General features: G+C 43.5%; 1 protein-coding gene across 1 annotated transcript; it reads left to right on the forward strand.

The window, feature by feature from the left end:
- Window positions 1–31: 31 nt before the first annotated feature.
- LOC110525957 (leucine zipper putative tumor suppressor 3) lies at window positions 32–13,847 on the forward strand. Its single transcript, XM_021606490.2, has 7 exons — window positions 32–325; window positions 2,910–3,347; window positions 3,563–3,730; window positions 3,874–4,002; window positions 4,078–4,269; window positions 4,478–4,708; window positions 11,073–13,847. Exons 1-7 carry the CDS (start codon window positions 215–217, stop codon window positions 11,937–11,939), a joined length of 2,136 nt encoding a protein of 711 aa, XP_021462165.1. The 5' UTR covers window positions 32–214; the 3' UTR covers window positions 11,940–13,847.
- The last annotated feature ends 7,694 nt before the right edge of the window (window positions 13,848–21,541 follow it).

Below are 21,541 nucleotides of genomic sequence, written 5' to 3' on the forward strand. Positions count from 1 at the left end.
GAGGGAGAGAGAAAGGGAGTGGGAGAGGGAAAGAGAAAAGGAGAGGGCAGAAAGGGATAGAGACAGGGTAGAGAGGGAGAGGGATAGAGAGAGGGTAGAGAGGACGAGAGAGAGGGTTGAGAGAGTGAGGGAAAGAGAGCCACGAGGAGGGGTTGTGAGTCTGGATGTATGCAGTAACTTGGTGGGACTGGGAGGAAAGGATATTGGTACTGGGATGACCCTCCACCAACAAAGAGACACTGGAGGGACCAAAACAGACAATCACAACAACCCTCCAAACCACAACCCACCCAAAATCCTGCCTGTCTCTGGCAAACTAGAGCAGGTATGTTCCTTTTCTCAAACAATTATGTTTGTAGCTAGGGTCATGTGGCTTATTGGCATAGTGAGTTAGTTCACAATTAGATCACAGCAAAACCAGGGTTGTGTGGGTTTGATTCCTGCATGGGACACACATACTCTGCTGTATCCCTATATCATTGCAGTTACATAAAGACTGTAAAATTACACTGTTATATAATTACTTGACTATCTTATAATAACTGATGAAATAGAATTTGACATGGTGAAAAGGTCTTACAAATAAATATTGCCATAGTATTTCATAATGATTTCTAGTGTTTACTGATTTTAGACATTGACTTTAATGCTTTAAACGAGAATAACGGCACATTTCGAAAATCAAATACGCACATCTCGGTCACTCGGAGAAAACGCTCACTTCAGCTCTAGATAGAACTTAGCTCTGTCACGGGGAAAATACTCCATTCGGCAAGTCCAATCGATTGTGAGATATGGCATATACATTTTACGTCATAAATTTGGGTCATTGGTTCACTATTTGACCTTTTCTGAGATCTCTGCCAAGCAAGGCGGTAACCGCAGCTAACTCCTGCAACAACACACGCACGAGGGTTGCTCCTCATGAACACAACACCGGCAGTTTTCAAAATAGCCCAAATCAGACTTTAGCACATCACCCGACCCAACACAACACCCCTCAGTAGTAGCCTATTTCATTTGTCTTCTTTCATTGCTCTGGAAACCAATCAGAAAATGATGTGCACTAAAGATGGTATTGTAGCCACACAAATACAATAGAAGACCATTGTCGATCTCATCGGAAACACTGATCACAACCTTTATCTCCTAAATTATGTCGCTGGTGTCATTTTGTTAGAATTTTGGAATATATAAGGTTTTTACCAGTTTCGAGTCTATCCAGGCTCGAGTCCCGTAAGCGAAACAACACAGCTGAAGCAAAGTTTCAACCAAATTTGTATTTATTCTTTTTATATATTTTTTGTAATTTTACCTCCTTTTTTTCTCATCAATTTCCCGATATTACGATCTTGTCTCATCACTGCAACTCCCCAACGGGCTCGGGAGAGGCGAAGGTCAAGTCATGCGTCCTGCCGAACATGACCCGCCAAACCATCCTTCTTAACACCCGCTCGCTTAACCCGGAAGTCAGCCGCCCCAATGTGTCAGAGAAAACACAGTTCAACTGACGACTGAAGTCAGCCTGCAGGCGCCCGGGCCCGCCACAAGGAGTCGCTAAAGCACAATGAGCCAAGTAAAGCCCCCCCGGCCAAACCCTCCCCTAACCCAGATGACGCTGGACCTATTGGGTGCCGCCTTATGGGACTCCCAATCCCGGACGGTTGTGATACAGTCTGGGATCAAACTCCAGGCTGTAGTGACGGCGCAACACTGCAATGCTGTGCCTTAGACCGCTGGAGGTGTTTCACCCACATTTTCGTTTAGAAAGTATCCACCTAGCTTTGTCATGTCACCCATCCAAATCAAATAATTCCATGTGTCTGCCTTTTGTCTTTATAAACTTGTACATAGCCTATTCCATGACATGGGGTAATCCAATGACAAACACTGCAGCTGTTGATTGCAGTGATCATTATTCATCACATATGCTATATATAATCAATACACAACTTTGAAGGAGTAGGGTATTTGATGCAAACATAGGCTGTTCATTTGATAAAATTAGCCTACATTTTCACATTCTCTTGCTCGCTCGAGGAAGGCAATTTGTCCCTGCTTGCAAACGTAATCTCCTGCATAATTTCTGTAAATTATTGTCATTATTCTACCAATTTGTAAATGTAGGCTCATAATAAATGTAAATAAATCATATTTGATCTACCCCAATGAGCATCAATCACATACTGTATCTATCAATCTATATCTCCAATGATATGTTTGCTGTCAGCTGGCTACTGTAGAAAAGTTAGAATGTCATGAAACATTTGTTGCATAACTTAGCCTTTTAGCCCATATGTGTCATGCTATGAAGTAGACAATTATGTGGCACACTCAGTAGTCTTTCCCTCTCCTTTTAGTAGATATATTTTGCTGTAATGATCTGATCACACCATGCAACGAGGGATGTAGCCTACAGTCAGAGAGGGAAGATGGACAATGTTGACAGGCAGGTTAAATTATGTCCAATGGGGTGTGAGGCGGGATTAGGTCGGCTCCTTTCCTCTTTGCTTGGCAGAGATCTCAGAAAAGGTCAAATTGTGAACCAGCGAGCCAAATTTATCACATATCTCACAATCGATTGGACTTCCCAAATGTAGTATTTTTGCTGTGACAGAACGTTTATATTTTTCATAGATTTGCGTTATTCCACAAAGTTTTCTCTAGCGCTGCAATGAGTGTGGGATGTCTAACCCTGTGACATTGCTCTGCCTCTACCTCGCTCTCTCTGAGTGAGAGAGGTTCGCACTTTGACAGAATTTTTTTCCTTTGAAATTTGCTGTTATTCCCCTTTAATGTGTTGTTTTGCTAACAGTTTCCTCTCCTGTTTCTTTATAACCATCTCTACCCGTATCGCTCTTTACCCAAATCTCTCTCTCCTTCCTCCCCCTTTGCCTTCAACTCTTTAGAACAACTCCGGGCTGGTTCGTCCTTCTGCCTTCAAACCAGTGGTTCCCAAAAGCTTTCACTCCATGCAGAACCTCGTAGGCCAAACCAGTAGTGGTGAGGGTAGGGGTGCGGGGGGGCGTAGAGAAGGAGGAGCAGGGGGAGGAGAACCAGGGGCAGTTCCAGAGGCCCTCCTTCTAGACCAGGACAGCCCAGGAAGAGGCAGCTTCCGGGCAGAGGGAGCAGGAGTGGGTGAGGGTAAAGGAGGGGTCCAGGGGGGGATGTCAGATTCGGGGAGAAACTCCTTGACCAGCCTGCCCACCTACACAGGCTCTGGGTCGGGCTATGTGCCCCCAGCGGCCCTGGGTACTCTCAGTGCTTCTACCAGCCATATCAACAGACTGGGGACCACAGCTGGAGCTGCAGTGGCTCAGGACAAGCTGGAGAAACCAGGCTACCAGGTGGGTAGGGTCTTTTGAACATAATTACAGACACTGCAGTCGACTCCAAATGAGTTCACATTTAATAAGCATTAACATACTTTTAGCGTAGTGCAGTTTACCAGCAGCAATTCATATACCGTACATTGTTTTTACTTGCTCTGGGTATCTGCACCTATCCAGTTTGGTATCAGTCCAGTGTGGACTGTATATGAATCTATGTGAGACTATTCCAGAATGGGCTGAGTGCCTCGGACAGTGGCCACTCCTCTTCAGGAAAGAGCTCCTCATCCTATCAGAGGCTCTGCCACCTGGGGGACACCCCAGCACCCCTTCGCCCCTCGCCTTCCTCTGATGACGTCATCCAAGACCTGGAGGACCGGCTCTGGGAGAAGGAGCAAGAGGTGAGAGGTGAAAGGTCATTTAGTGGTCAAGGGTGATTTATTTTAGTAGATTTCATGGATGTAGCAATTATCATTGCTTCAGTCAGTGCCAACAATCCTTCCCTCCTCTCCTGAGCTCTCTCTCCTCTCCTCCCCTCTCCCAGGTGCAGCACATGCATCGTAACTTGGACCAGAGCGAGGCAGCCATCGTCCAGGTTTTTGAGGAGAAGCAGCGCGTGTGGGAGAGACAGATGGAAGAGCTGAGACAGAACTATGCCTCCCGCCTGCAGCAGGTGACCACACATTCCACAGCGGCATTAACCAATAAGAATCCACCAAATGTTGTTAATCTCTTCCTCTGTGTACAGGTGACGCGCCGCGCCCAGCGCTCCCAGAATGCCCTGCAGGCCCAGATCACCCGTCTGTCGCAGGACAAGCGGCGCCTGCAGGAGGAGATGCCTGCCTTGCTGGCCCAGAGAGAAGAGCTGGAGAGGAAGTGTCTGGACTTCAGGAAGGAGCAGGCCGACATACTGCCACGCCTGGAGGAGACCAAGTGGGAGGTGTGTGTGGTGGGTGGGTGGGTGGGTGGGTGGGTGGGTGGGTGGGTGGGTGGGTGGGTGGGTGGGTGGGTGGGTGGGTGGGTGGGTGGGTGGGTGTGTGTGTGTGTGTGTGTGTGTGTGTTTGTGCATGGTGCGTCGGTGTGAACAGCCCCATAACACTGCAGCTCTACCTTACAACACTATATGCTTTCCCTGCTGTGTGGTCCAGGTATGTCAGAAAGCGGGGGAGATCTCCCTGCTGAAGCAGCAGCTGAGGGAGAGCCAGGTGGAGGTGACCCAGCGGGCGGGAGAGATGGTGGCCCTCAGGGGTCAGCTGAAAGAGGCCAACGCTCAGCTGAGAGACCGGGAGGAGGTCATGCTGGGCCTCAAGGACTCCTACACCAACAAGAGCCTGGAGCTGGAGCGCTGCCAGGGAGAGCTGAGAAGGACGCTGACTGAGGTAGCTATACACATACAGACCTGTAAGTCAAATTTCTGATGACACAAATATGTGACACTAGATGGGATATCCTGTTGTTTTAGAGTTAGGGGCCATACACACACAAACAGTATATGCACACTAGTGCTGAGTGATTAAACAACTCATTGACCGACGTCGGTTCAATTATTTGAATTCCCTTGATGTATTTATTTTTCTGTGAGCTCAATGTGCACATTACACAGTTCCTTTAGTGACAAATGAGATCCAAACTTAACAGTTCATTTACGCCTACTAAGTTAGGTCAGTGTGGTGCAGACACGGAGAGGAACAGAAGAATGTGTGATCGTGACGTGATATATAGAGAAGCTGTTGCTTCGCAAAGTGTCTCTACCTGAAAATACATGCTCTAAGTGATTGATAGTTGGTATTCAGCAGTCTTAAAAGTATGCCTTATTTACTTTGAAGAACTACAAAACAGTGATTTTGTCAGACAGTGTAGGCAGCAGCTCTATAGAGATGAGATGATGACTTGGAATGAAATGATAAAGTCAGCAAATAAAACAAATGTACTATACACAACAATTTTATTAAAGCAAAGTGAATAAATGATGGTAGTAAGCAGTAATGAGCAGTCACTACTAAGGTTTCAGATTTGGGGGAATATTCAAAGGTGGAAACTTTCCGTGGGAATTAACGGGAATATATGGGAATTAACGGGAATATATGGGAATTAACAGAAATATATGCAAATTAATATTAATATAATTTAAATATAGATGTTTTTTGCATTGGATATATTTACCATATCATATGGAGACAGAAACATAAACCTTTTACCTTATCATAAGTAGACATAATTGCAAATTATTAAATCCTTCCGATATAAATGTTAAAAACTATTTAGTTAGGAATTGAACTTTAATTAAATGAGTTGACTCTTCACATGGGATGATTTCACTGAACAACAAAAGAAAGGGAATATTGAATGATCCCCAATGATCCATCGCATCTCCCAAAAACGTTTTCAACATGAGAGTCTAGAAACTAAAGCTTTGGTTGTCTGCCTCTCAGGCTTCCATGTCTTCTCCCTGGACCTTGTCAATGTCCACCTCTTGAACATCAGACTCTGAAGCCTCATCTTCACTGTCACTTTCCAACCTTGTTGAGGATGGCTCATTGTCAGGCTCAAAAAGCCTCAAATTTGCCCAGATGGCCACCAATTTTTCAACCCTTGTATTGGTCAGCCTGTTGCTTTCTTTGGTGTGTGTGTTCCCAAACAAGGACCAGTTGCGCTCTGAGGCGGCTGATGTTGGTGGGATTTGGAGGATGATGGAGGCAACAGAAGAAAGAACCTCAGATTCACAAAAGTCCCTTCCATCAGGTAGCTGATGAGATATGTTGGCACGATTGCCATATTGCATCTCCATCCCAAAGCCCTTGTTGGAAGTGTACTTCGCCAGACTGCCAAGAACCTTGCCCTCATCCATATGTGATATGGCCATTTCTTGGAGAGACTCCTTCCCCTCCAGGAGACTGTCAAACATGATGACAAAACCACCCTAATGGGTGTTGCTGGGCAGCTTCAATGTGATGCTCTTATTCCTCTCACTTACAGTGCCTTGCGAAAGTATTCGGCCCCCTTGAACTTTGCGACCTTTTGCCACATTTCAGGCTTCAAACATAAAGATATAAAACTGTATTTTTTTGTGAAGAATCAACAACAAGTGGGACACAATCATGAAGTGGAACAACATTTATTGGATATTTCAAACTTTTTTAACAAATCAAAAACTGAAAAATTGGGCGTGCAAAATGATTCAGCCCCCTTAAGTTAATACTTTGTAGTGCCACCTTTTGCTGCGATTACAGCTGTAAGTCGCTTGGGGTATGTCCCTATCAGTTTTGCACATCGAGAGACTGACATTTTTTCCCATTCCTCCTTGCAAAACAGCTCGAGCTCAGTGAGGTTGGATGGAAAGCATTTGTGAACAGCAGTTTTCAGTTCTTTCCACAGATTCTCGATTGGATTCAGGTCTGGACTTTGACTTGGCCATTCTAACACCCGGATATGTTTATTTTTGAACCATTCCATTGTAGATTTTGCTTTATGTTTTAGATCATTGTCTTGTTGGAAGACAAATCTCCGTCCCAGTCTCAGGTCTTTTGCAGACGATCAGGTTTTCTTCCAGAATGGTCCTGTATTTGGCTCCATCCATCTTCCCATCAATTTTAACCATCTTCCCTGTCCCTGCTGAAGAAAAGCAGGCCCAAACCATGATGCTGCCACCACCATGTTTGACAGTGGGGATGGTATGTTCAGCTGTGTTGCTTTTACGCCAAACATAACGTTTTGCATTGTTGCCAAAAAGTTCAATTTTGGTTTCATCTGACCAGAGCATCTTCCACGTTTGGTGTGTCTCCCAGGTGGCTTGTGGCAAACTTTAAACGACACTTTTTATGGATATCTTTAAGAAATGGCTTTCTTCTTGCCACTCTTCCATAAAGGCCAGATTTGTGCAATATACGACTGATTGTTGTCCTATGGACAGAGTCTCCCACCTCAGCTGTAGATCTCTGCAGTTCATCCAGAGTGATCATGGGCCTCTTGGCTGCATCTCTGATCAGTCTTCTCCTTGTATGAGCTGAAAGTTTAGAGGGAAGGCCAGGTCTTGGTAGATTTGCAGTGGTCTGATACTCCTTCCATTTCAATATTATCGCTTGCACAGTGCTCCTTGGGATGTTTAAAGCTTGGGAAATCTTTTTGTATCCAAATCCGGCTTTAAACTTCTTCACAACAGTATCTCGGACCTGCCTGGTGTGTTCCTTGTTCTTCATGATGCTCTCTGCGCTTTTAACGGACCTCTGAGACTATCACAGTGCAGGTGCATTTATACGGAGACTTGATTACACACAGGTGGATTGTATTTATCATCATTAGTCATTTAGGTCAACATTGGATCATTCAGAGATCCTCACTGAACTTCTGGAGAGAGTTTGCTGCACTGAAAGTAAAGGGGCTGAATAATTTTGCACGCCCAATTTTTCAGTTTTTGATTTGTTAAAAAAGTTTGAAATATCCAATAAATGTCGTTCCACTTCATGATTGTGTCCCACTTGTTGTTGATTCTTCACAAAAAAATATGGTTTTATATCTTTATGTTTGAAGCCTGAAATGTGGCAAAAGGTCGCAAAGTTCAAGGGGGCCGAATACTTTCGCAAGGCACTGTAGTTAATTATTCCTTGCCAACGAACAATCGACCACCCATCAGAGATGATTGCAATACAGTCTGCTTTCTCTATGATTTTCTTGACCTTCACTTGAACTCTGTTGAACTCTGCACCCAGCAAATTAGTAGATAAAGCATGTCTGGTTGGAGGGGTGTATGCTGGGCGAAGAACATTCAGAAATCTCTTCCAATACACATTGCCTGTGAGCATCAGAGTTGCATAGTTGCATACACAGCTCGAGCAAGACATTCATCAGCATTTCTCTGACTACGTCACTCCATTGAGTCAAAAAAACGTCTAATTCCAGGAAGACCATGAACTATTGCTATCGATAAGGTGTCTGATTTATCATTTTCACCTCAAATAAAAGTAGAGGGACTTTTGTCAGAGGTTGCTTGTTGTGAGCGCTGAGGGAACTATATGCACTTGGCCAGATGAGTCTGCATCTTTGTTGCATTCTTCACGTATGATTTGGCACTGTATTTGCAAATGTACACAGCTTTTCCTTCTACATTAGCTGCAGTGAAATGTCTCCACACATCAGATAGTGCCCGTTGCATTTTCCTGTCAAGATTAGGGAAAAAAATTGTAATAAAAAACAAATCCAATTCCATGTACAGATAAATAGTTAAGCAATTAGATTATACAACTCCTTTGTAAGATAAATGTTTTAAAATGAAACATGTATGGAAACAGGTGAATTAACACTCCTCAGTTAGCAGGCTCAAGCAAGCTAAAACCCACATGGTAGCAAATACTAACTAGCAGAAATTGTTAACAAGTTAGAAATTATTTTAACACACTTTTCTGTGTTCTACTATTTACTAGTTAATAAATCATCATGTATGTCATATAAAATACACTGCTCAAAAAAATAAAGGGAACACTTAAACAACACAATGTAACTCCAAGGCAATCACACTTCTGTGAAATCAAACTGTCCACTTAGGAAGCAACACTGATTGACAATAAATTTCACATGCTGTTGTGCAAATGGATTAGACAACAGGTGGAAATTATAGGCAATTAGCAAGACACCCCCAATAAAGGAGTGGTTCTGCAGGTGATAACCACAGACCACTTCTCAGTTCCTATGCTTCCTGGCTGATGTTTTGGTCACTTTTGAATGCTGCCGGTGCTTTCACTCTAGTGGTAGCATGAGACGGAGTCTACAACCCACACAAGTGGCTCAGGTAGTGCAGCTCATCCAGGATGGCACATCAATGCGAGCTGTGGCAAGAAGGTTTGCTGTGTCTGTCAGCGTAGTGTCCAGAGCATGGAGGCGCTACCAGGACACAGGCGACGTGGAGGAGGCCGTAGAAGGGCAACAATCCAGTAGCAGGACCGCTACCTCCGCCTTTGTGCAAGAAGGAGCAGGAGGAGCACTGCCAGAGCCCTGCAAAATGACCTCCAGCAGGCCACAAATGTGCATGTGTCTGCTCAAACGGTCAGAAATAGACTCCATGAGGGTGGTATGAGGGCCCGACGTCCACAGGTCGGGGTTGTGCTTCCAGCCCAACACCGTGCAGGACGTTTGGCATTTGCTAGAGAACACCAAGATTGCCAAATTCGCCACTGGCGCCCTGTGCTCTTCACAGATGAAAGCAGGTTCACACTGAGCACATGTGACCAACGTGGCAGTCTGGAGACGCCGTGGAGAACGTTCTGCTGCCTGCAACATCCTCCAGCATGACCGGTTTGGCGGTGGGTCAGTCATGGTGTGGGGTGGCATTTCTTTGGGAGGACGCACAGCCCTCCATGTGCTCGCCAGAGGTAGCCTGACTGCCATTAGGTACCGAGATGAGATCCTCAGACCCCTTGTGAGACCATATGCTGGTGCGGTTGGCCCTGGGTTCCTCCTAATGCAAGACAATGCTAGACCTCATGTGGCTGGAGTGTGTCAGCAGTTCCTGCAAGAGGAAGGCATTGATGCTATGGACTGGCCCGCCCGTTCCCCAGACCTGAAACCAATTGAGCACATCTGGGACATCATGTCTCGCTCCATCCACCGAAGCCACGTTGCACCACAGACTGTCCAGGAGTTGGCGGATGCTTTAGTCCAGGTCTGGGAGGAGATCCCTCAGGAGACCATCCGCCACCTCATCAGGAGCATGCCCAGGCTTTGTAGGGAGGTCATACAGGCACGTGGAGGCCACATACACTACTGAGCCTCATTTTGACTTGTTTTAAGGACATTACATCAAAGTTGGATCAGCCTGTAGTGTGGATTTTCCATTTAATTTAGAGTGTGACTCCAAATCCAGACCTCCATGGGTTGATAAATTTGATTTCCATTGATACTTTTTGTGTGATTTTGTTGTCAGCACATTCAACTATATAAAGAAAAAAGTATTTATTAAGAATATTTAATTAATTCAGATCTAGGATGTGTTATTTTAGTGTTCCCTTTATTTTTTTGAGCAGTGTATATTCACCCCACCCAGTATTGTAATCAAAATTTATCAGACAGCATGTAGTCCTTGACTCAGACAGTGTAGTAGTGTGGGCTCAATAGCATCTCATTAGTGTGCAAGATCTTGAGAATCAGCTGGAAGAATGGAAGAATACACTGTGCATGCAGGGGGTTGCAATTCCATTGAATTGGGGATAGTTTAACCAAAATATGCCACAAAACCTAGAATTGTCCAGGCTTAACTTCCCATGGAAAATTTCTGGAAAAATTCAGGGAAATTTACCAGAAAGTTTCCGACCTTTTGAAACCCAGTCACGACCATCATTGGACTTGTATTAATTGTTTTATTCTGTGTTGTTACAGTATTCAACCCAAATAATTTAGCCAAAATTGAAAACCGGGATTATTTTTAAATGTTGAAATATTGTTTTATACCGAACCAACCTCAAAAAGAACGAATCTCTCAGCACTACTCTATAGAGATGAGATGATGACTTGGAATCAAATAAAACAAACGTAATATGCACAACAACTGTTTTTTTTAAGTACTATGAATAAATTATGGTTAATAAGTGATGTGCAGTAATGGACATTCACTACCATCATGGGACTTTTACGAATTGTTTTATTGTGTGTTGTTACAGCATTCAAGCCAAATAATCAAAATTTAAAACAGTGAACCAACCTCAAAAAGCTCAGAGACAGCACTAACGCACACTAAAACCTCCTTTTCTTTGTCAGGTGTCTATCCTGAGGGAGAAGCTGGGTGTGTTTGAGGCTGAGGTTCTGGGTCTTAAACGAACTCTTGGGGAGCTGGGCGGAGCGGTTGATCCTGCCATAACCCAAACCCTAGCAGCAGGAAGGCTACTCCCCCCCTGGGGGGCTCCATACTGCCTCCGCACCCCCACTGAGCCCTCATCCACCCCCCTTACCCACACCTCAGATGCCCTGCTCAGCTTTCAGAGTGATGAGGCAAAAGCCCAGAGGCAAGAGACACAGAGACAGGAGAGGCAGCAGCGTGAAGAGGCCCAGTGGTGTGACATGCAGCCACGCCAGGAGGCCCATCTCCATCAGGAATCCCAACTGCGTAAGGAAGCTCAACTTCGTCAGGAAGCCTACTTGCGTCAGGAGGCCCAGCAGCAGCAGCGCCAGGAGGCCCAGTGGGAGGAATCAGGGAACCTGCGTGAGCAGCTGGAACAGCTCCAGGGGGCCTTACGTCTAGAACGTCAGCAGAGAGAGCTCCAGGCCCACAGTTTTGACCAGGAGCGACACACCTGGATTGACGAGAAGGAGCGTGTGCTGAAATACCAGGCGCAGCTTCAGGTCAGCTATGTGGAGACTCTACAGAAAAACCAGGCTCTAGAGCAACAGGTGGGACAGCTGGGGACCAAACTTACCCCCTCCCCCTCATCTTCCATCTCCCCTCCCCCACCACCAGCACTGTCAACCCTCCCTCCCCTGCCCTCAGTCCCTCTCCCAGCCCCCATTGCACTCACCCTCTCACCCCCGCACTGTGAGGACCAGAAAGGCCCCCCTTCCCTCCTCCAGCTGCCCCCACCCTGGGCAGGTCCCTCGCGCCTGGAGAGGATAGAGTCCACTGAGATTTAGAGAGGCTCCATTCCACTGAAAATCAACTTGATTACAAACAACAAAAGACATATTAAGCTACAAAACAGAACTGCAACGCAAACTGTACCATTGAATATTGTACAGTTAAAACAACCAATGCAAACTGAACAGCAGAGAACAATACAATAGAGTTTAGACTATGAACACAAACTATAATTGATTACAATACAGTATTAAAAGAAAACAACAGAAAAATAAAATCAGCGGCTACATTATAGAATGCAATATAAACTACATTACAAGAAAAGTACACTATATCTGAATATTAAAACTAAACTACTCAATCCTGTCAATGATAGAGTATCCATTGCTTACCAGGCAGTCTTGGTGGGAAGCAGTGACACTCAAAATGGAAGCAAGATTGGCACCAAAAGTTCCAAGATGATAACATTCTAGTTTGAATGCAAATAATCATGTTATTGTTCTGGAAGGCTTGGTACCAACCTGGAGGGTAGTTTGCCAAACTGCATGTCTATGATAATGGGACATGAAGTCGGGGAAACCAGAATCATATTTTAGAGGATAATCAGGGGCGATGTTTTGCAGAATGTGCTTGTCTTTTCCATTTCTGGGACGATGTTTCTCTCAGAAGGTGTGTGAGAGGATTGTGATGAGAAAGTGGATGTGTCGGAAAGTGACAATTGGGGATGAAAAATCAAAAGTGTTTTTTAATAGGAGGAAATTAGGAGAATAGTAGTATAGTTGATTGGTAGTTGTTTGGTTGGTTCCATTTCAGCTCATTTCCTGAAGTGGCTTGAGATTAAATTTAGTCGAACTCTGAATGATTCTTAATGTAGATTCAGGGATATTGGAGAACCTCCCACTAGGCACAGATGTCATTTCAACGTCTCTTCGACATTGGTTCTTCGTCATTTCATTGAAATGATGTGGAAACAACATTGATTAAACTAGTATGTGCCCAGTGGGCTGGCTCTCTGGCACTACAAACTGTCCGCGGTGACTAAAGATGAACACAAGGGGTCAGCATTGAGCTGTGTCAGAGCTCCCCACCAGCAGAGAAAATTACTTGAAAATGACTGTTTATTCCGGGGTCTGCGAAAGAGACACAGAAACACACTGGCTTTACTCGGATAGTGTCATTATTTATACTTTCAGATCATGCTTTTATGACCAAGAGTGGGAGGAGAGGAGAAGACCAAGTGACAAGAGTGAGTAGAAAGAATGAGGTGAAAAAAGTGAGGACGGGGGCTGAAACTGCCTTCATATGTAAAAATAGGAGGCAAGTGAGAGTACAATAGTGAAAGAATGAGAGGCTTGGTCCAGAGAAAGGCTGAATTAACTTTCACCCACCCAGCCCTTTCAAATCAGCAAAGGTGCAAGTTTTCAAAATGGGATGCATCCCAAAGGAAGACATTGCCTTCCTGAGGTAGGGTTCAGACTTACTGCACTTTGTCCTATTGAGGAGATCAGACCGGAAGTAGACTCAATTAGATGTGAATAGTATGGCTTTTATGTGTTCATGTGTATTCCAGCATACCAAGACACTGCGTGTGAATATTTAATGAAATCAAATTATTACTATTACAATTGTTATTATTATTCTTGTGAATCGGACAAGTATTATAAGCTTTTCTTGAATGTTTCTTAACTGTATATGAATGCTAGTTTAGATCTACTACATGGCTCAACCATATTGTAAGAATATGTCGAACATCAACTACTAACAATATCAACTATATCCAAAGCCATTGTTAGTTTCTTTTTTCTTGTTGGTGATGTCAACGTAATTACTGTATTGTTTTAGAGAGGAAATTGCCACCAATGTTTTTGTACTTATTTTAACGGTTTGAATTTATGTTACTGCAATGGCTTGATGAAGATCACTCCTGGGTAAAATCAAACGGAATCAATAAAGATGCAAGTAAATAAACATGGCTTCATTTCCAATAAGGTGATTATACACAGTGTACAAAACATTAGGAACACCTTCCTAATATTAGGTTACACCCTCTTTGCCCTCAGAACAGCCTCAATTCGTCGGGGCATGGCCTGACTCTACAAGGTGTCGAAAGCGTTCCACAGGGATGCTGGCCCATGTTGACTCCAATGCTTCCAACAGTTGTGTCAAGTTGGCTGGATGTCTTTTGAGTGGTGGACCAACAGCTGTGTCAAGTTGGCTGGATGGTGGACCATTCTAGATACACAAGGGAATGTGAAAAACCCAGCAGCGTTGCAGTTCTTGACACGTTCAAACCGGTGCACCTGGCACCTACTACAATATGATCTTGATGCCATCTGATGCACATTCAGATGTCATAAAACAGCACTGCAAAGCTCTCCCTGCCTTGATTGTGCCTTGATTATATTACCGTTGATGAAATCTGAAAATGTGCATGTACACCCTGGCCCATCTACTGTTGCTTGCCCAAATTCTGACTTGTGCTGTGATATCTGGTTCACTGATTTCTGCTCTCATAAAAGCCTGGGTTTTCTGCACACTAACACTAGAAGCTTATTACCTAAAAATTGATCAATTGGGTTCACAGCTCCAATCCAGATGTGTTGCTCATTACTGAGACGTGGTTAAGAAAGAGTGTTTTGAATACTGATGTTAACTTTTCTGGTTATAACCTTTCTCGGCAAAACAGATCTTCCAAAGGTTGGGGAGTGGCAATCTTTACCAAGGATCACCTTCAGTGCTCGGTTGTCCCCAGCAAGTCTGTCCCCAAACTATTTGATTTGCTGGTTTTAAGCATTAAACTTTCAAATAACTCTTTGTTGACTGTTGCTGGGTGCTATATTCCTCCATCAGCACCGGCCTGTACCCTACCTGCCCTAAGCTCTCTCCTGGCCCCTTTACACTAAGTCTGAATTTGTCCTGCTAGGTTACCTAAACTGTTACATGCTTAAACCACCTGTCCTAAAGCAATGGGACTCCCTAAATCTTTCTCAGATTATCACCAATCCCACAAAGTATGACTCCAAACACCCAGAAAAAGCTACTCTCCTCGATGTTATCCTCACAAATAATCCTGATAGGTATCAGTCTGGTGTTTTCTGTAATGACCTTAGTGATCACTGTTTTACAGTCTGAGTCATAGACTCTTGCTAAAAAACTTTAATGAGCAAGCATTCCTTCTTGACCTGGCCTTCTTGACCTGGTATAGAATCAGCTTGATCCACTCTGTCGAAGACACTTGAACCTTCTTTTTTTATATTTTCAGTGGTATTGTTAACAAACACGCCCTCATAAAGAAAAGGAGAATTAAAAGCAGCTTCAACCCCTGGTTTGATCGTGATCTTGCAGAGTTACTCCACCTCAAGAATTGCATTTGGTGAAAGGCTCGGCACACGCATACTCAGGCTGACTTGCTATCGTTCAGGCAAATGAGAAATAAGTGCACTCAGGCTATCCGGAAGGCCAAAGTAAGTTACTTTAAGGAGCAGTTCTCTCTCTGTGGGTCTAACCCCAAGAAGTTCTGGAAAACGGTTAAAGACCTGGAGAATAAACCCTCCTCCTCATTGCTGCCCATGTCCCTTAATGTTGATGATGTGGTTATTACTGACAAGAAGAACATGGCTGAGCTCTTTAATCACCATTTCATTAAGTCAGGATTCCTATTTGACTCAGCCATTCCTCCTTGCCCGTCCAACATTTCCTCATCTCCCACCCCTTCTAATGCGACTATCCCCGATGCTATTCCATAATTTCCCCTGCCCCGCAACAAGGTTTCTCCCTGCAGTCACTGAGTCTGAGGTGCTAAAGGAGCTCCTTAAACTTGACCCCCCCAAAAAATCTGGGTCAGATGGTTTAGACCCTTTCTTCTTTAAGGTTGCTGCCCCTATCATCGCCAAGCCTATCTCCAACCTTTTTAACCTGTCTCTCCTTTCTGGGGAGGTTCCCATTGCTTGGAAGGAAGCCACAGTTCATTCTTTATTTAAAGGGAGAGATCAAGCTGATCCTAACTGTTATAGGCCTATTTCTATGTTGCCCTGTTTATCAAAAGTGTTGGAAAAACAGTCAATAATCAACTGACTGGCTTTCTTGATGTCTATAGTATTCTCTCGGGTATGCAATCTGGTTTCCGCTCAGGTTATGGATGTGTCACTGCAACCTTAAAAGTCCTGAATGATGTCACCATTGCCCTTGATTCTAAGCAATATTGTGCTGCTATTTATATTGACTTGGCCAAAGCTTTTGATACGGTAGACCATTCCATTCTTGTGGGCCGGTTAAGGGTTATTGGTGTCTCTGAGGGGTTTTTGGCCTGGTTTGCTAACTACCTCTCTCAAAGAGTGCAGTGTTTAACTGTGGCTGCCTCAGCCACTGCCTGTCACCAAGGGGGTACCCCAAGGCTCAATCCTAGGCCCCACACTCTTCACAATTTACATCAACAACATAGCTCAGGCAGTAGGAAGCTCTCTCATCCATTTATATGCAGATGATACAGTCTTATACTCAGCTGGCCCCTCCCCGGATTTTGTGTTAAATGCTCTTCAACAAAGATTTCTTAGTGTCCAACAATCTCTACCCTTAACCTTGTTCTGAATGCCCCTCTTCCCACAGGTGTTATTACTACCTCTGATGGTTTAGAGCTTGAGGTAGTCACCTCATACAAGTACTTGGGAGTATGGCTAGATGGTGCACTGTCCTTCTCTCAGCACATATCAAAGATACAGGCTAAAGTTAAATCTAGTCTTGGTTTCCTCTATTGTAATCGCTCCTCTTTCACCCCAGCTGTCAAACTAACCCTGATTCAGATGACCATCCTACCCATGCTAGATTACGGAGACATAATTTATACATCGGCTGGTAAGGGTGCTCTCGAGCGGCTAATGTTCTTTACCATTCGGCCATCAGATTTGCCACCAATGCTCCTTATAGGACACATCACTGCACTCTATACTCCTCTGTAAACTGGTCATCTCTGTATACCCGTCGCAAGACCCACTGGTTGATGCCTATTTATAAAATCCTCTTCGGACTCACTCTCCACTATCTGAAATATCTACTGCAGCCCACATCCTACACATACAACACCTGTTCTGCCAGTCACATTATGTTAAAGGTCCCCAAAGCACACATATCCCTGGGTCACTCCTCTTTTCAGTTCGCTGCAGCTAGTGACTGGAAGGTGCTGCAACAAATACTCAAACTGGACAGTTTTATTTCAATCTCTTCATTCAAAGACTCAATCATGGACACTCTTACTGACAGTTGTGGCTGTTTTGTGTGATGCATTGTTGTCTCTACCTTCTTGAAGTTTGTGCTGTTGACTGTGCCCAATAATGTTTGTACCATGATTTGTGCTGCTACCATGTTGTGTTGCTACCATGTTTCTGTCATGTTGTGTTGCTACCATGCTGTTGTCATGTGTTGCTGCCTTGCTATGTTGTTGTCTCAAGTCTCTCTTTATGTAGTGTTGTGTTGTCTCTAATGTTGTGATGTGTGTTTTGTCCTATATTTATATTGTATTTATTTATTTATTTTAATGCCAGGCCCCTGTCCCCACAGGATGCCTTTTTCCTTTTGGTAGGCCGTCATTGTAAATAAGAATTTGTTCTTAACTGACTTGCCTAGTTAAATAAAGGTTAAATAAATACTACAATACCCAGTTCAAAGGCACATAAATCTTGTGTCTTGCCCATTCACCCTCTGAATGGCACACATACACAATCCATGTCTCATGGCTTAACAGTCCTTCTCTAACCTGTGTCCTCCCCTCCATCTACACTGATTGAAGTGAATTTAGCAAGTGACATCAATAAGGGATCATATTCACCTGGATTCACCTGGTCAGTCTGTCATGGAAAGAGCAAGTGTTCCTAGTGTTTTGTATACTCAGTGTAGTTTTGTGGTTTTAAATTTGTTATTATTTCAGTTTTTTTATTTTAAATTTAGTTTCAGTTTTTATACCTGATTTGCTGGTTTTTATTTAGTTTTAGTTCTATACAAATACATCTTTAGTTGTTATATTATTTTTGGTTTTAGTGTTAGGGACAGAAAGTATGTGTGGGAGCATAGGAGGGGCCATTTGTGTTAAATACTGTAGTTTTGTGTGATTTTTGGGATGTCTCTTCTTGCCACTGGGGCCGGGGGACAGGTGGGGGGTCAGGTCATAGGTTACTTTAGGTTAGGTTTAAATTGTAAAGCCAATCTCGATGTAACTTGGATTTAAAATAAATGTTTACACCAATCCAATGCTTTAAAAACAATATATACACATGCCAGCGGAGGCTGCTGAGGGGAGGACGACTCATAATAAAACCATGTGTTTGATACCATTTGTAACGGATCTCGTCCTCCTCTTCTGAGGAGAAGCGAGAAGGATCGGAGGACCAAAACGCAGCGTGGTAAGTGTCCATAATGTTTATTTTAAACATAAACTGAACACTACGAAAATACAAAACAATAAACGTGAAATTAACGAAACAGTCCCGTGTGGCGACAAACACTGACACGGAAGACAAACACCCACAACCCAAAACTGAAACCCAGGCTACCTAAGTATGATTCTCAATCAGGGACAACAATTGACAGCTGCCTCTGATTGAGAACCATACTAGGCCGAACTCAAAAACAAACATAGAAAAACAAACATAGACTGCCCACCCAACTCACGCCCTGACCATACTAAAACAAAGATAAAATAACAGAACTATGGTCAGAACGTGACACCATTCCAACTATTCCGCTCCAGCCATTACCACGAGCCGGTCCTACCCTAATGAGGGTGCCACCAACCTCCTGTGATACATGCATACATATATACAAGACATACAGTTGAAGTCGGAAGTTTACATACACTTAGGTTGGAGTCATTAACTAGTTTTTCAAACACTCCACAAATTTCTTGTTAACAAACTATAGTTTTGGCAAGTACAACTATTTGTTTACAGACAGATTATTTCACTTATAATTCACTGTATCACAATTCCAGTGGGTCAGAAGTTACCAAACACTAAATTGACTGTGCCTTTAAACAGCTTGGAAAATTCCAGAAAATTATGTCATGGCTTTAGAAGCTTCTGATAGGCTAATTGACATCATTTGAGTCAATTGGAGGTGTACCTGTGGATGTATTTCAAGGCCTACCTTCAAACTCAGTGCCTCTTTGCTTGACATCATGGGAAAATCAAAAGAAATCAGCCAAGACCTCAGAAAAAAATTGTAGACCTCCACAAATCTGGTTCATCCTTGAGAGCAATTTCCAAACACCTGAAGAAACCACGTTCATCTGTACAAACAATAGTACGCAAGGATAAACACCATGGGACCACGCAGACGTCATATCGCTCAGGAAGGAGAGAGGCGTTCTTTCTCCTAGAGATGAACATACTTTGGTGTGAAAAGTGCAAATCAATCCCAGAACAACAGCAGAGGACCTTGTGAAGATGCTGGAGGAAACAGGTACAAAAGTATCTATGTCCACAGTAAAACGAGTCCTATATTGACATAACCTGAAAGGCCGCTCAGCAAGGAAGAAGCCACTGCTCCAATACCACTGTAAAAAAGCCAGACTACGGTTTGCAACTGCACATGGGGACAAAGATCGTACTTTTTGGAGAATTGTCCTCTGGACTGATGAAACAAAAATAGAACTGTTTGGCCATAATGACCATCGTTATGTTTGGAGGAAAAGGGGGAGGCTTGCAAGCTAACAAACACCATCCCAACCGTGAAGCACTGGGGTGGCAGCGTCATGTTGTGGGGGTGCTTTGCTGCAGGAGGGACTGGTGCACTTCACAAAATAGATGGCATCATGAGGGAGGAGAATTATGTGGATATATTGAAGCAAAATCTCAAGACATCAGTCAGGAAGTTAAAGCTTGGTCGCAAATGGGTCTTCCAAATGGACAATGACCCCAAGCATACTTCCAAAGTTGTGGCAAAATGTCTTAAGGACATCAAAGTCAAGGTATTGGAGTGGCCAACACAAAGCACTGACCTAAATCCTATAGAACATTTGTGGGCAGAACTGAAAAAGTGTGTGCGAGCAAGGAAGCCTATAAACCTGACGCACCAGCTCTGTCAGGAGGAATGGGCCAAAATTCACCCAACTTATTGTGGGAAGCTTGTGGAAGTCTACCCGAAATGTTTGACCCAAGTTAAACAATTTAAAGGCAATGCTACCAGATACTAATTGAGTGTATGTAAACTTCTGACCCACTGGGAATGTGATGAAAGAAATAAAAGCTGAAATAAATCATTCTCTCTACTATTATTCTGACATTTCACATTCTTAAAATAAAGTGGTGATCCTAACTGACCAAAGACAGGGAATTTTTACTAGGATTAAATGTCAGGAATTGTGAAAAACTGAGTTTAAATGTATTTGGCTTAGGTGTATGTAAACTTTCGACTTCAACTGTACATACATACCAATGGAGGCTGGTGGTGGGAGCTATAGGAGGACGGGCTCATTGTAATGGCTGGAATGGAATAATTGGAACGGTATCAAACATATAGAAACCACATTTGACTCTGTTCCATTTATTCCAGTCCAGCCATTACAATAAGCCTGTCCTCCTATAGCTCCTCCCACCAGCCTCCACTGATACATACATACAGTACATGCATACATACATACATACATACATACATATAGTACATACAGTGGCAAGAAAAAGTATGTGAACCCTTTGTAATTAAATGGATTTCTGCATAAATTTGACCTAAAATTTGATCTTCATCTAAGTCACAACAATAGACAAACAATGTGCTTAAACCAATAACACAAATTATTGTGTTTTTCTTGTCTACTTTGAATACATAATTTAAACAATCACAGTGTAGGTTGGAAAAAGTATGTGAACCCCTAGGCTAATGACTTCTGCAAAAGCTAATTGGAGTCAGGAGTCAACTAACCTGGAGTTGAATCAATAAGACGAGATTGGAGATTTTGGTTAGAGCTGCCCTACCCCATGAAAAACTCACAAAATTTGAGTTTGCTATTCACAAGAAGCATTACCTGATGTGAACTGTTGCTACTCTCCCTAGAAGTGGAGGTCCTGCAAAGATGACTGCAAGAGCACAGCGCAGAATGCTCAATGAGGTTAAGAAGAATCCTAGAGTGTCAGCTAAAGACATACAGAAATCTCTGGAAAATTCTATCTCTGTTGACGAGTATACAATACATAAAGCACTAATCAAGAATGGTGTTCTTGGGAGGACATCATGGAAGAAGCCACTGCTGACCAAAAAAAAAATAGCTGCACATCTGAAGTTTGCAAAAGAGCACCTGGATGTTCCACAGCGCTACTGGCAAAATATTCTGTGGACAAACTAAAGTTGAGTTGTTTGGAAGTAACACACAACACTATGTGTGGAGAGAGAAAAAAGGCAGAGCACACCAACATCAAAACCTCATCCCAACTGTAAAGTATGGTGGAGGGAGCATCATGGTTTGGGGCTGCTTTGCTGCCTCAGGGCATGGACAGCTTGCTATCAACGCCGGAAAAATGAATTCCCAAGTTTATCAAGACATTTTGCAGGAGAATGTAAGGCAATATGTCTGCCAATTGAAGCTCAACAGAAGTTAGGTGATGCAACTAGACAACGACCCAAAGACAGAAGTAAATCAACAACAGAATGGCTTGAACAGAAGAAAATACCCCTT

The sequence above is a fragment of the Oncorhynchus mykiss genome, chromosome 6, assembly GCF_013265735.2.
Source record: "Oncorhynchus mykiss isolate Arlee chromosome 6, USDA_OmykA_1.1, whole genome shotgun sequence".
NCBI classification, from domain to species: Eukaryota; Metazoa; Chordata; class Actinopteri; order Salmoniformes; family Salmonidae; genus Oncorhynchus; species Oncorhynchus mykiss.